Genomic DNA, 14,367 nt, shown 5'->3' with positions numbered 1-14,367 from the left:
CTGCAGAGTTGGTGGAGTCGACCGTCTCGGAGGCTATGAGAGGCGAAGAGAGTGTCAAGAGACCGGCATGGGATTGGTGCGGTGAGATGCCGGGACGCTTTTGAGGAGGTGGGCTGTGGGAAGATTTAGTAGCCGCACACAGAGGGAAGCGAGTAGGTAGGTTCGAGGCAAAGAAAATATGAGACGGACAAGTGTTGGAAAGAAACAAAAGAAAGGGCGAAGCGAGGGTTGAGGAGGGATTGCAGGCGGATATGCGATCATGAGAGAGGGAGAGAGGCAGTGGGTGGGGAAGCTAGTGGCCAGAACGTACGCCTGGGCGCAGTGGAGTCGGTGCCGCAGGGCCATTGCACTGGCCAAACCTTGCTCAGCAAACCCCTAAAGTGTGATATGCAGCGCCGTTGGAAACGGAGGGCAGAGAGCAGAGGGCGTGTGCCTGAAACTAATAGAAAACGGAACACTTACGTTTCGGAGTCGGAGTCGTCGGTGAGCAGGCTGCTGGCAACGCTCTTTGCCAGGCCCAGCGAGTCGTCGCTCTGGTATGGATGGTTGATGCCGGGCCGCTTGAGCTCAGGAACCGGTGGGACAGGCTCGTCGGGGTCGAGAAAGGACAGGTCCTCGCGGCTGGCAGAGGCCGAGATGGACGTGTCGCGCTTCTTGCGACTTTTGAAGAGCTTCGACATGCGGCGGCGATGCGACGATGAGGCGTCGCTGCGGCCGTCTTCGGAGTTTTGGCGACTCTTGCGACGGTCGGTGGCGCCGTCGGTGGGCTTGGAGACGACGTCGTCGTTGCTGCTTGCAATGGACACGGTCGACGAGGCCAGGCCTTTGGAATATGATGGTGGTGCAGCCAGGGTGCCGTCCTTGTCTCTGGGAGGGCTGAGGACAGAGCCAATGCTCCTGCGCCGCTCCTGCGAGGCCATGGGCGGTGGCGTGCGCGAGGTGCAGAGGGCGAAGTTGGATGCGCTCGACGAATAATAGCAGCAGCAGGACGAGTAGGACAGAGCAGGTCAAGCACGTCAAGCACGTCAAGCACGTCAAGCAAGCCAAGCCAGTCGTCGGGGCCAGTAGGTGCCTCAAGCCAGCATCTTAAGGGTTACAATGGGTCGAGGGGGTGGCTGTTGGCTGTGGCTATGTCTGCATGTCTGCTCGTATATGTATCTGTAGCCGTCGATTACGTAGGTCCAGACTTTGTGACGCGCATGGGGTCAGTAGGTGGGTGCAGCCAGGCGAGGGGGAGAGTGCTGTTGTAAGTATGAATGTGTGTGCATCCTATAGCATCCAAGTACCCACGCCCCCCATATGTATGCCTCGCGTCTATCTGGCACGCCGAATAAAAGTAAGCACGGCACGCCTGTTGAGAGCTGAAACGGTGCCCTCATTCTGGCCGTATTCACGGGTCCAGTGATCGACTCGTGGTTGCATGGCCGCGCCGCATCATCCCTGTCCGCCGACCATCATCCCTCGTCAGCCTAGTATCACCTTCACCACCATCACTGCCACCACCACTACCACCACCACACCACCTTGCCCACGCCCTGAGCATGTCCTCCCCCCGCGGCTTCAATAAACACCGTCGCCGCCGCCATGGAGTCCGCCCACCTTACCCACGCCCATGATCACGCCCGCGCTGCCGCCGCTGCTACGCGCAACAATAGCGTCGCGACCGCGGGGCAGGAGCACGACCTGGCCGCCGCCGCATTCCATAATGCCACCAACGACACGCACAACGCTGAGGTATTCACCGTCGCATCATTCTTGCCAGAACCCCCCGCTGACTGCTACCCCAGGCTCTGCGCATCCTCGCCCTGCTCGAGGTGCACCACCGCAAGCTCGCCGGCCTAATCAAAGAAGCTCCGCCCAAGCAGAAGAAGACAGCCGCTGCGACAAAGCAACCTACCGACTCATCGGTCTCTTCCCTGCCCAAGTCCTCAACTACCGCGGTCCCACAAACCCCAGCTGCTTCTTCTACAACCCCGCCGACGTCGCGCCGCAGACTGCCCCAGTCATCCATAGCCACCAACCTGGCCGAGAAGCGCGGCATCCCCAGCGTAAAGAGAGCCACCGCCGCCCCTGCTGTCAGCAACTCAAATGCTACGGCCGCTCGCCATGACCAGCCCTCCACGCCTGTCCGTGACCTCCTCGCCCAGCACTCGCGCAAAGGAGATTCCCCAACCGCAAACGACTCGCTCAAGCACCCCGCCCCAGCCTCGCCCTCACCACAGCGTTCCTCGCCTCCGCCAGACGACAACTTCCGCCGCTTCTACAACGCCTTTGGCGGCATTATATCCGCCATCAGCGCGCCCCTTGCCTTTACATCCTTACCCCTCAACCCCTCAGCATCCACCCCCGAGCCAGAGCCACCCAGAGAACAGGACAGAGCTGCAAGGACAAAGTCTAGAAACCACTCGCCTGAAGCTTCGAGGACTGTTACTTCTTCGGTTCCCGATCTTGCCGCCCTCATCAGTAAACCTGCGTTGCGTGCCTTGAGGGAAGACGGTGCGCCTCCGCTTGGTCCCAACGAGAGCTTCTACCTGGTCCCTACCACCGGCGGCACAGTCACCTACGCTAGTGTCCTACGCGACCCCAACGCACCCAACCTTTCCGCAAACAACCAGTACAATACACTCGACGATGGCTCCGGATCTCTGAGGGGCAGCTCCCATGAAGAGTTTGTCGATGCACGCGAGAATGTTGGCCCTCCCTCACCCACCAGAACACGTCGTCCGCTCTCTCGTGGGAACCCAGGCACGAGCGTCACCACTCAGCTCAACATACCTGCGGGTAGAGGGTCGCGCCACAAGACTATGGAAGAGCTCGCCCTCGAAAACGACACGCTCAAGTCCGTGATCGACAAGCAGGCCAAGCGCATCCAAATGTGGGAGCTCAGCTCGCAAAACTCCTTCAACGCTCTCGCTCAGTCATTCCGCGTTCGAGGCTCTGGACGCGGCAACAGTGATCCCAGCTCCCTTGCCGCCCACGGCGTGCACCCACACCCGTCCCTCCCGTCACCTCCCATCCCAGGCCATGCGCAACAGCAGCACCCACCGCCGGCGCCCACCTCACCAGGCTCCGCTCCACCACCCGACGCCGAAGCCCTCAAGCGCATAGCTGATCTCGAAGCCCTGCTCGCCTCTCAAAACGCAAAGATCGACGACCTCATGGCCAACAACGACAAGCTGGCCAAGCAGCACGAGAGAGATGCACAGGTCCTCGGCCGGTACCGCGAGCAGTGGGAGAAGCTCAAGGCGGGCGCCAGGAAAAAGGAACAGGAGAGGCGTGATAAGAGAGTCTTGGTACCGGACGGTAAGCCCACGGATTCTTTGGCAACCGAGCCCGAGGCTAGCGATCAAACTGCTCAGCCAGACGGACTGGAACAACAGCAACAGCAACAGCAGAAACAATCACAGCAACAAGAACAAGATGATGATATGCAGGAAGAACCGGGCTTTGGAAAGGCTTAGATAATACCCCCTTTTTTTCCAAATACTATTCTTGAATGAAACAAACATACCAATCAAGCACTTGCTTGCTTGCTTGCTTGCAGCTATACTGCCAGGAACAATCACACTCTCAAGCTATGCACGATTGCTTTCAAATCATCTTATATATTTATTACTAGACAACCGAAACACTTTGCAGCTACTGTCCGCCGCCAATTTGGTCCCTGCAAATCCTCCCGCAAAACGCCAAACATTTCCTAATCCAGCGATAAAACTTCTCAAAATAGACAGAAAAAGACTACTTCTGACTCTCTTTCACACCCGCACTGCAACAGGCTCTAAACAAGCAGCTCGCTTAAGCAGCAGAAGCAATAGGCTTCTGCGTAATGGGCTGGTAAGGAGGCGCAACAGGTCCACCAACATTGACCTGCTGGCTGTCCATACCCGCAGCGTGGCCCTCAAAGTCGGGCGCATCAGGGTGCACACCAACACGCTCCTTGGCCAGCAAGTCCACCAAAAGCGGGCTGGGCTTGTTGCTCCTCTGCGAGAAGTTGGCCTGTTGATCCTTGTACTGCTGCACATTCTCAATGTACTTGTCAAACAGATAGGCAGAGTCCAGAGGTCCACCCTTTGCTTCGGGGTGGAACTGCGCGCTGAAAATGGGGCGCGAGCTGTGGATCAGACCCTCGTTCGACTGGTCGTTGAGGTTGGTGAAGTACTCCTTCCATTCGCTCGTCAACGTAGTCGGGTCAACGGCATATCCGTGGTTCTGCGAGGTAATGTGGCACTTGCCGGTGGTGAGGTCGAGAGCCGGGATGTTGTGAGCGCGGTTGCCGTACTTGAGCTTGATCGTCTTAGCACCGGCAGCAAGGGCAATCAGCTGGTGACCCATGCAGATGCCCATAACTGGGAGCTGCGAGGTCTCAAAGAGCTTGCGGAGGTTGTGGACTGTGGTTGTGCAGTGGGTTGGGTCACCAGGGCCGTTCGAGATGAAGACACCGTCAAAGTGGTGGGCGACCTTGTGGATAGGGTAGTCGTAGGGGAAGCAAGTGACACTAGCGCCGCGAGAGACGAGACTGCGAAGGATGTTCTCCTTGACACCACAGTCAATCAAAGCCACGTGCATGTCTCCCAAAGAGGAGCTGACGTGGAAGGGTGCCTTTGTGGAAACACGACGCACGAGGTGGATAGCCTCGGGGTCAATGTACGCCTCGTCCTCATCAGCATCGTACTCCTCACCAACGGAGATACGAGCAAGAGAAGATCCCTGCTCACGGAGGTAGGTTACAACCTCACGAGTGTCAACACCAGAAATGGCGGGGACACCCTCGCGAGCACACCATGCACCAAGCGACTCGACAGCAGTCCAGTGGCTGTGCTTCAGGGCATAGTCCTGGACAACAATGCCAGAAGCTTGGATGTATGGTGACTCAAAGTATCGGAGCAGGCCATGCTCGTCACGGGCGCTCGAGGGTACACCGTAGTTACCAATCAGCGGCTGGGTGAAGACAAGGATCTGGCCACGGTAGGAGGGGTCGGTCATAGACTCGGGGTATCCGACAAGGGAGGTTGTGAAGACGGCTTCACCGGAAATATTGGTTTTAGCACCAAATGACTTGCCCTCGAAGATGGGACCGTTCTGTGCAGCTGTGAGTCTAGTGCTTAATTTTGAAGTAATGACTGTGCGTACCTTGATGGTGAAAGTGGCAGGCTCGTTAGAGACGGCAGTGGCCCTGCGTGCACTAGGAGCAGGCATAACACGTTCGGTATTTGATTGCACAGTAGCCAGGTAGCGTGCCTGTACGCGGTTCTTTGCCACTCGTCCCAGGAGACCTGCGGACCGGACCGTGGAGGGTTTGAATAGTTGAGAGATCATGATGATGGAAGATGTGATATAGAGAAGTGTTTGGTTCGGTGATTTGTTCGGTAGGCTTTCAGTTCACTGACGCCTTCCACAGGTGGTCTAGAGATGGAGTCAGTTTGACGCTGCCAACGCGTCATCTTGTAGTAGCGTACCTGAGATGTAATCCTACGAGACTCAATTAGCCATGATCATGAGAAAATAAAAGAGTGAAGAACACAGAGATGGATACGCATCGATCGTCAAGCCGCTGCGGCAAAAGGCCGGCGGTGAATGACGGTGTGCGGCAAGTTTTAGATAACATGTCATACGCCCAAACAGACAAAACATACCTGGGAAGTAAAGAGTGTAGGCGCAGCACTCATATGCGCGATTCTATCTTTATCGGAATCAAAATGGGGTGGGTTCAATTAGTCGACCCTGGTGTATTGTTGATTGTTGAGCTTGAACGTGTGTGGTGAGAAGAAGTGTTGGCGATGGTGAGTGAGGAGAAAGAGTACCGCGGGGAATTTCATACAGCTCGCGATTACGTGAAGCATGCGCTATGACGCCGATGCGCCAATCAAAGACGGCCACAATCAAGATAACAAAGTAAGCCAGCACGAAAGATTCTTCAAACACAAAGATCCGGGGAAAAGACTCGAGGATCGTGATTCACAGCCCCACTGCTCTTGTGCTCTTTGGGAGTGTTGCTTATTTCTGCCCGATCTGTCCGAGCGTGCAGCTTGTGGTTGAGCTTTTACATTGTGTGTATAGTTTATCGCATATTTACTATCACTTGTCCATCATATGTGAAGGCTTGACAAAAGGAAGTGTTTCTTTTTCGTTGGCTATGCGCAAGAAACGAAAGTGACGGCCAAAGGAGTCACAAGTAATCTATCCCGATATCGGCAACACTGCGGTGCTACGGTCTACTGGACCTGCAGGACTAGCTTTGCCGAGCTTTTTTTTTCTCTCTTAGGGCTATGTCAATCACGCCCTAGGTGGGTGTCATTATTTCCTTGCCACATAATTCGCTTTGAACGTAGTATGACTAAATCATGATAGGGGCATTCCACTGGATGAGTCCTGTGAGCAACGGAGTTCATTATGAGACTACATATGAGCAAAGTACGTGGCCATGTGATGAGGGAACACAGAAAAACTCGTCGGGAAGCGGAGCCTCCGGCACACTTGCATCTTATGCGTTCTGTCTCCACATCTCTAAACAACAATCTTGCCTGTCAGCCTCACGTCCCTGGAGCTTGCTCCGACGAAGACAGTGTACTCGCCCGTCGCAACAGTCCACTTCCTCGTCTTCTCGTCCCAGAAACTCAAGTCCCTCCTCCTCAGCTTGAATGTTGCAGTTCCGCTAGCACCAACCTCCAGCTTGAGCTTGGTGAAGCCTCTGAGTTGCTTTGGTGGAGAGTTGGTAGATGCAGGGTAGCCTAGATACAGCTGCGGTACCTCTGCACCAGCAACACCACCAGAGTTGGCAATCTTGGCAGTCACTGTAGCAACGGTCTCGAAGAGATCCACGGGGCCTCCAGGTCCTACAGCGCCAGTCGCAGGACCAGCAGAAGGCTTACCAGTTATGGCGAGATCTGAGTAGGTGAAGTTGGTGTATGAAAGTCCAAATCCAAATTCAAACCTGGGTGTGATGTTCTGCTTGTCGAAATAGCGATAGTCGATGAACAGATCCCAGGACTTGTCGTCGCCTCTGGCAATTGTGGTGCCGTAGTCAGACTCTTGCTTCGCAATGGTGTAAGGAAGCTTGCCGCTTGGCGACGCTGCGCCATAGATGATGTCGACAACGCCGTTGCCGGGCTCTTGGCCTGGGAGACCTGCCCACACTACTGCAACAACGTTGGGGTTCTCAATCCACTGCTCCATGATGATTGGCCCAACACTGTGAACGACAACGACCGTCTTCTTGTTCACGGCAGCAACTGCCTTGACAAGCTCATTGCCATTGTGCCAGGGGTCTAGGTTGTTTCGGTCGCCGGCGTTACCTTCAACGGTGATGTAGCCTTCGCCAGCGTTGCTGTTAATGCATACCACGGCAACCTCTGCATTCTGAGCTGCGCTAGCACCTTGCTGGGCGTTGTCGGTGGGCGACGAAGTAACCGTCGTACCGTCTTTTTGGGCCTGTGTCTTGATGGCATCCAATGGCGCGACCATATCGAGTGGAAGTTCAACTGATCCCGAACCCCAGCCCATGGTAAGAACACCCTCAGTGCATCCGCGGTCGACACAAGCATTGGGCCCGCGGGGTGCAACAATACTGTCAGTTCCAATGACTGCAATGCTCTTTGGCTTCTTCAGAGGTAGCGCTCCATTGGCGTTCTTCAGCAGGATAGTGCCGTCTCGAGCAGTCGCTCGGACATTGGTCTTGTGGTTCCCACTGATTACTTTTGATCCAATGGTCCAGGAGTTGAAGGAAGTCGCGGGATAACCCTTATCCTGGCCCAAAAGGTACCACGCAGCAAGGACTCGCTTGACCATGTCATCGAGCCGTGATTGCTGAACCTGACCGTTGCTAATGGCGGTCTTGAGTTGCGGTCCCCAGAGCACGTTTCCGCCGCTAAAATCACTGCCGGGCATGGTCATGTCCAGGCCACCATTTGCACTGCCAGTAGTAGTGTGTTGCGCTGAAACCATGTTAGCTAGGTTTGATCCAAGCACATTCACTTTCTACATACCATTCCAATCCGACATGATGTATCCACGGTGGCCAAGCTCGTCTTTCAAGAGTTTTTGCATAACGCCTTCGCTTTCACAGGCCCATGTTGAGTTGAGCTTGTTGTAGCTGAAGCATGTTAGTATCAATTTGAAAATACCATGGTGTCATAAAGTCCACTTACCTGCACATGAATGCCGCAACCTTGCTGTGAGCGGCGTCCGCGAATGGCCAAACATACAACTCGCGCAGAACCCTGTCGCTCACATCAGAGCTCATAGTGTCTCGGTTGAGCTCTTGTTCGTTCACAATCCAATGCTTAGCAGTGGCCTGAACACCAGCTTCTTGCATGCCCTCAATGGTCTGCGCCATCATGATGCCTTGGAGGTAGGGATCTGATCCGAATCCCTCCCAGTTACGGCCGCCCTTGGCAAACTTACCCAGAGGACCAGCAGACGGACCTAGCTGCACGTGGATACCCAATTGCTTTGCTTCGTTGCCGAGAAAGGCACCTCTTTCACGGATGAGATCGATATCCCAAGTACTGGCAGCATGGATGCCAGCTGCAAAGGCGGTTACACCCCGGACATAGCGGACACCAAGGGGGCCATCTTTGTGCTGTTAGTTAGACGGTTTCCGCAGAATATATGCAGGCTACAACATGTTCTGCGACCACAATGAATCTTGCATCACATACTGTAGTACCGGAGTGCGGGTTGGCTTAATTCATATGAAATATGTATGCTTACCTTGTAGACATAACTCAGGGTATCCAATCGAGCTGGCAGCCTTGGTGTTACCAACACAGTTACTCTTCGACCAGCCAGTACCCGTAACAATTCCAATCTTATCATCTTGCGATAGCTTTGCGAGTGCTGCTGTTGCCTTTGTGTATGCATCATCCCAACTGCCCACTGCACGTTTCGAAGCAGGCTGGTCGAAAGGGATGGCTGATGGTGTTAGTAGCTATCATGATGTGCAAAGTAGTAAATGTGCACCTGTAGACAGCGCTGCCGTAGCTAGCAACGGGAAGATGGCAGACCGCATTGTTGGAGATGTCGAGGCCTTGAATTCAATGAGGTCGTCTACCACATGCACCACATAGCGGCAAGTCACCCCTTTAAGTACTCAGACTTTATTTCTCCTGCGGAACTTGTGAGCCGAAGCAAGGGCATCTTGCCAAATTCATCACTTGGCATATTGTGGCAAGAACCGGAGTAGCCTTGTACATTTCCCATACCGAGAAGGGAGCGACTAAATGACGTGTGATGTAAAGTGTTGATCGGTATGTTTGATGAGGCGGTAGAAGGGATATATGGTGGCGGGCCGTTGTTCCTAGGGTTAACAGCCGGCGAACAGGGGATATAGCGAATAGGAAAATGGCATGTTGCATAACAAGTGGAGAAGTCACTACGGATGCAATTGCCGTCTAGTCGAGGCCCAAGAAGGTTGCGGGGAATCAGCGGTTAGATCCTGTGATGAGCAATGAACTGGACTAAATTGATCAGGTGGCGGCTTCTTCTATTCGCGCATAGTTTCGGAGTATGAAGAACGTCGTGGTTTGCGACTAATATTTCAACAAAGCCTCTTGGTGTAGAAGCCAGCATAAAATTCGACATTCACATGTTGTGGAATGTTAGGGACCGTTTACTTAAGTGCTCAAGTGCCGCTCTGGTATGCCTTGGCGCACGCTCATGCGACCTCTTTTTGTAGTCAATCCCGACAGTTTGTAAGGTAAACAAGCTGTGCTACGAGCTCCACATGACACGACAGACTGCATCATCTGATTTTCCGGTCAGGAGGGAGAATGAAAATCCGCGTAGGTTTAGGAAGTGGACTTTGGCGCGAAATTGGCGATGCACAGTGGAACAAGTGGCTGATGGGTATGTATGTTCCCCGCTCTACGTCTCCATAACGGCGGACTTGGCGTCGGATCTGGAGTAACCAGGGTCTTTTACTTCACATGTGGGCGAGTAACAATGGTGTCGGGAACTTTCAGCGAACGGATGAGTAAGCTGCGTATTGACAGTCGCTGTCTGTACGCAGACAATACGCGCATGATGGCTTTTCTTCTGTGCACTTGCGTCTTCGCTCTTTGCAAGGAAGACACCCATTCTTTGATCGCTGCTTCTTCGGAGCCAAGACGCCGTACTGGCATGTCCAGAGACCTCTTCGACATTGATCGCAAGCGGGCTGCGCCTTGTCGCACTTGATCTTCTTTTCACGACAGCGGATGCACGCCTTGTCCGGGGCCGGTAGTGGCGGCCTTGATTGTTCGCTGACAGCAACCTTCTTTCGAGGTCTGGCAGATGGGGTGAGCGGGTTTGCCTTTGTACTTTGCTTGGGGGATGTAGTCGGGATAGGCTTAGACGATACGGCAGCACCTTCCCTTTTGCGCTTCTTTGCCGATGGCCTTGGGTATACTGGAGAAGTTGATATTCCAGGACCAGTATTTCGGTGTTCGTTTTCCACACCAGCCTCGGCTTCTTTACTACGTCTCTTTTTTCGTGGCGGCTTTTCATGTGCGCCTCCAGCTAGAGGCGCGATGTTATTATCCACGGCTGGCGCAAGTGGGCTACGGCAAAGTCAGTTGTGGGAACGAGCCGGGCGGCTACGTGCGTAAGGGGAACGCAAAAGTGTTTGCTCAGCAGGTTCATCTCTGCAACTTACCCGTCGCTGGCTAGACGTGCCGTGTGTATAGGGTTATGCTTGTATACGACATTTATCGCTTCCCGCCTAAGAGAGAATTTGATATGTACTGCCCCCCCGCAGTCATAGGTAGGCAATGCGCCATGTCGGTTTTTTTCAGCCTCAACATCACTTCCATCAGAGTCATGTGACGCCTCTTTCTTCTTGTTGCTTTTGCGATATCTGTTCTGCATGCTGTCTAAACAGACATACCTGAACCTCACGCCATCACCGCCATCTTTGTTCAGAGCTGAGCGCTCAGAGTAAGCAAAACTATCTGTTTCTTGGATGGTTGCAATGATGGATCTGTATTGGATGAGTCAATGTGTTGCAGCGCAGGCAGAAAGGCAGGTACCTCGCAATGGCCCGCTGCACCTGAAGGCGTTGTTTGCCATGGATGGTTTTGCATAGTGCATGCTCGACGGCAATGCTTTGGAGATGGTCGGCTGGCTCTATCAGAATATCAAGATTGAGTTGCTGGGTCACGGGTATTGTGATGGTCGAAGCAGGTGCAAAGATAAACTCGGTGACGACATGAGTGGGAATGAAGCTGGCAGCACTTTTGTCCACCTCGTTGCGCAGTGCTCCTGCGAGGGACTAGGCAGAGAAGACCTTAGCTGAATCGGGGGAGGGTGAAGGAGAGTCGGTTACTTCAAGGGTTGGACAACGATAGTAGACGTCGGGATCGAGGCCCTTGTGGTAGCGCAGATCCAGCTCATCTTCGAGCTGGTCCATGACAGCAGGTTCACGAGCCACGGCACGGTGAATCGAGGGTGGATGCTGGGGTTGTGCTGTTTTGGCTGTTCTGCTCTTTCTGCTCCTGTTCACACTGCACATGTGAGGCGCAACAAGATGGGGACTCGGGGGCCCAAGCTTTACGGGCCGAGTGTTCCTCCATGATGGCGCTAGGTGCTGATTGGCGGGATCGACTGGGGCTAGAGTTGCCCTGCAGCGTTGGACAGGCCTAGGCAGTTTAATCGAGTGAAGCGTCGGCTACGGGACCCAGCTGCAGCACGCAGCGCATGGCATCATCCATGGAGGGAGTCGAGACATGTCTTTCTTGGGCGAGCACATGCATGGCAGGGCGGCAGGGGAGTAGGCTATGTTGCGGGATTAGGCCGAGGGTAGATAGATGGATGAACTTGGGGGTGGGGGAGCAGAGCCGACTCGGGCAGAGCAGGGCAGAGCAGAGCAGAGCACGGCACATGGCGGCACAGTACAATAGTAGAGTAGAGTAGAGTAGAGTAGAGTAGAGTAGAGTACAGCACAGCACAGCACAGCAAAGCAAAAAGTACGTAAAGCAGCCACGGCGTGGACATGGACAGGCAAGGCGATCAGCCACGTTGTTGGAGGTGCACGGATGGCGTCAAATCTGGGGCGGCCGAGTGGCGTGTCAGGGGTGTGCAACTGTGAATGCCACGAGAGCATGTCGACCGCATACATGGGCGAGTTGTGCTGCGTCTATCAAGCCAATGCTAATCTCCGGTAGTAACAGCTGCAGCACTGTGGGCTTAGGAGCCGCCGCCGCGCGTTGAGAGAGAGAGAGAGAGAGAGTGTGTGTGTGTGTGTGCTATGCTGGTTAATCTCGTGTGGTTGGGGGTCTGGCCAGCAAAACGGTCCACCGTCCACGGTCTACATACAGCACAAGGAGGAATTGTGCAGCCGCCCAGTGTGCAGCATGTACACAAGTCGACGTCTATGTACGGATTTGGATCCTTTGTACATACATAGACACTTCCCGTACATATACAATCTGCGCCGGTCCCGAGCTACGGGCGGGAGCCGAATGCAAGGTTCTGATAACAGTGCTAGACCGACTTTCACTGATTGGCCTCTTTGCGCTGGCCTGCCCCAAGGGCCCTCCGCTACCGTAGGCGCATCTCGCAACCTCACTCGAGCCCCATCCCAGGCCTTCAACGTCTTCCCTTCCCTCTTGTCATCCTCGCCTCCCCGCCGCTGGCTGCTGCGCCCGTGCTGTCTCTCTCCGGTCGCGTGCCTCGTCACTGGCACTGCCTCACCTGCCCGCCACATCTTCCGCCCACCGCCCGCAAGCCCTCTCTACCCACCGCCTTGCCTTGCCTTGCCCTGCTCCTCCGACCTCAGCGCAGTCTAACGTTTCGAGTTTCACCCTCCTCTCTCTCTCCCCCTCCCACCGATTCTCGCGCCGCTGCCGCTGCCGCCCGTCTGCACGACGAGTCCCAGGTAGGCCTGCCCGACTCTGCTTGTCTTCGCCCTCGTCGTCGCATATACTGTGAGACTGACCAGCCGGCCTGCTCAGACCCTCTCCACTCATTTTCGACCCCTCGTTTGCATAACACCTTGCGGCTCTAGCTCCAGCCCGTAGCTCCATCTCCGCATTACCGCCTACTTAGTCCCCAGCGGCCGACCCCGACTCTCCGTCACCGTTTCTACGCCACTGTCAAACACGACATTACTGCCCTCGGAACCGGTCCTTGCAACCACCACCACCACCACCTCCTCCCACGCCTCTAGCTGTGCCCTACCCCCTCTCCCTCCACCATGGTTGTCGCGACAATCAAGTATGTCAAGCCCTACGCCCTCGACCCTCGCCCTTGGCACTCCTCACTAACCACCATCCACTTGCAGGTGCGTCGTCGTCGGCGACGGTGCAGTCGGAAAGACATGTCTTCTCATCAGCTACACCACGAACAAGTTCCCCTCAGAATATGTTCCTACCGTCTTCGACAACTACGCCGTGACCGTCATGTGAGCCCTCCTTTGCTTTTCCCCCCCGCTCGTACATCTGGAAAAGCAATGCATGCTCCTGGCGCACCAGGGTTTTGGGCCGCCTGTTATTGGTGGAGCAGCTGCTGACTGCGTTGAAGGATTGGAGACGAGCCCTATACGCTTGGTCTTTTTGACACTGCCGGACAAGAGGATTACGACCGTCTCCGACCCTTGTCCTACCCCCAGACAGACGTCTTCCTCGTCTGCTTCTCCGTCACCTCACCCGCTTCTTTCGAGAACGTCCGCGAGAAATGGTTTCCCGAGGTGCACCACCACTGCCCCGGCGTGCCGTGTCTAATCGTAGGCACACAGGTAGATCTGCGGGAGGATGCGTCAGTAAAAGATAAACTGTCCAAGCAGAGAATGGCCCCTGTGAAGAAGGAAGACGGCGAGCGAATGGCGCGCGAGCTTGGTGCTGTCAAGTACGTCGAGTGCTCGGCGCTAACTCAGTTCAAGCTCAAGGATGTTTTTGACGAGGTAGGTGGACATGACCAGTTGCCCACTTCCCCTGATGCTAATCCCAGTCATAGGCAATCGTAGCAGCACTCGAGCCACCGGCGACAAAGAAAGAAGGTGGAGAAAGAAAGAAGGGGAAGAAGTGCAGCATACTTTGAACATGGGTGAAGGCGACAGTTGAGCTCAACCGCATGCTAGGGAGCGTTGGATTGCAGATCTTTCTTGATTAGGCGATGAATCTTTTGGATACCTCTTCGAATACAGGCGCCATTTGTGGGTAGCGATCTTTTTCTTCTGCCGTTACCAGGCTCGTTTTCATTCTGCACTCTACATATTGATCTGGCTGGCATACGGGCACTGCACAGTGCTCGGACGACAGTCAATTCGAACATCACATTCCAGTTTCCATCTACAGATGCATCCATGTTCCCAATTCGAGGCCGTCTTGCTTGTAGACAGTTGGGGCCTACTACAGTGCCTCTGGTGCTGTGGTTGGCACCAGAGAAGCAGAGTTT

General features: G+C 54.7%; 5 protein-coding genes across 5 annotated transcripts; 2 read left to right on the top strand and 3 right to left on the bottom strand.

Moving 5' to 3' along the window:
* Positions 1-1,584: 1,584 nt before the first annotated feature.
* COCVIDRAFT_19953 (hypothetical protein) lies at positions 1,585-3,461 on the top strand (the record flags this gene model as incomplete). The annotated part of the gene is made up of 2 exons (XM_014696365.1): positions 1,585-1,734; positions 1,788-3,461. The coding sequence occupies 2 exons, from the start codon at positions 1,585-1,587 to the stop codon at positions 3,459-3,461; spliced, it is 1,824 nt and encodes a 607-aa protein (XP_014551851.1).
* A 334-nt stretch (positions 3,462-3,795) lies between these two features.
* Positions 3,796-9,007, bottom strand: COCVIDRAFT_111793 (glycoside hydrolase family 3 protein; the record flags this gene model as incomplete). The annotated part of the gene is made up of 8 exons (XM_014696379.1): positions 3,796-5,079; positions 5,131-5,371; positions 6,217-6,221; positions 6,511-7,931; positions 7,983-8,089; positions 8,145-8,571; positions 8,710-8,910; positions 8,959-9,007. 8 exons carry the CDS (start codon positions 9,005-9,007, stop codon positions 3,796-3,798), a joined length of 3,735 nt encoding a protein of 1,244 aa, XP_014551865.1.
* Positions 9,008-9,955: 948 nt separating this feature from the next.
* Positions 9,956-11,383, bottom strand: COCVIDRAFT_111762 (hypothetical protein; the record flags this gene model as incomplete). Its single annotated transcript, XM_014696378.1, has 4 exons — positions 9,956-10,535; positions 10,631-10,954; positions 11,004-11,245; positions 11,300-11,383. The coding sequence occupies 4 exons, from the start codon at positions 11,381-11,383 to the stop codon at positions 9,956-9,958; spliced, it is 1,230 nt and encodes a 409-aa protein (XP_014551864.1).
* Positions 11,384-11,621: 238 nt separating this feature from the next.
* Positions 11,622-11,945, bottom strand: COCVIDRAFT_111747 (hypothetical protein; the record flags this gene model as incomplete). Its single annotated transcript, XM_014696377.1, has 1 exon — positions 11,622-11,945. A coding segment is annotated over one exon (324 nt), but the record flags the coding sequence as incomplete, so codon positions are not given.
* Positions 11,946-13,168: 1,223 nt separating this feature from the next.
* COCVIDRAFT_19949 (hypothetical protein) lies at positions 13,169-14,010 on the top strand (the record flags this gene model as incomplete). The annotated part of the gene is made up of 4 exons (XM_014696364.1): positions 13,169-13,188; positions 13,256-13,375; positions 13,495-13,873; positions 13,927-14,010. 4 exons carry the CDS (start codon positions 13,169-13,171, stop codon positions 14,008-14,010), a joined length of 603 nt encoding a protein of 200 aa, XP_014551850.1.
* Positions 14,011-14,367: the final 357 nt, after the last annotated feature.

Source organism: Bipolaris victoriae (assembly GCF_000527765.1).
Source record: "Bipolaris victoriae FI3 unplaced genomic scaffold scaffold_125, whole genome shotgun sequence".
NCBI lineage: Eukaryota > Fungi > Ascomycota > Dothideomycetes > Pleosporales > Pleosporaceae > Bipolaris > Bipolaris victoriae.
The sequence above is the reverse complement of the archived record's forward strand: the minus strand, read 5'-3'. Positions and strand labels throughout refer to the sequence as shown.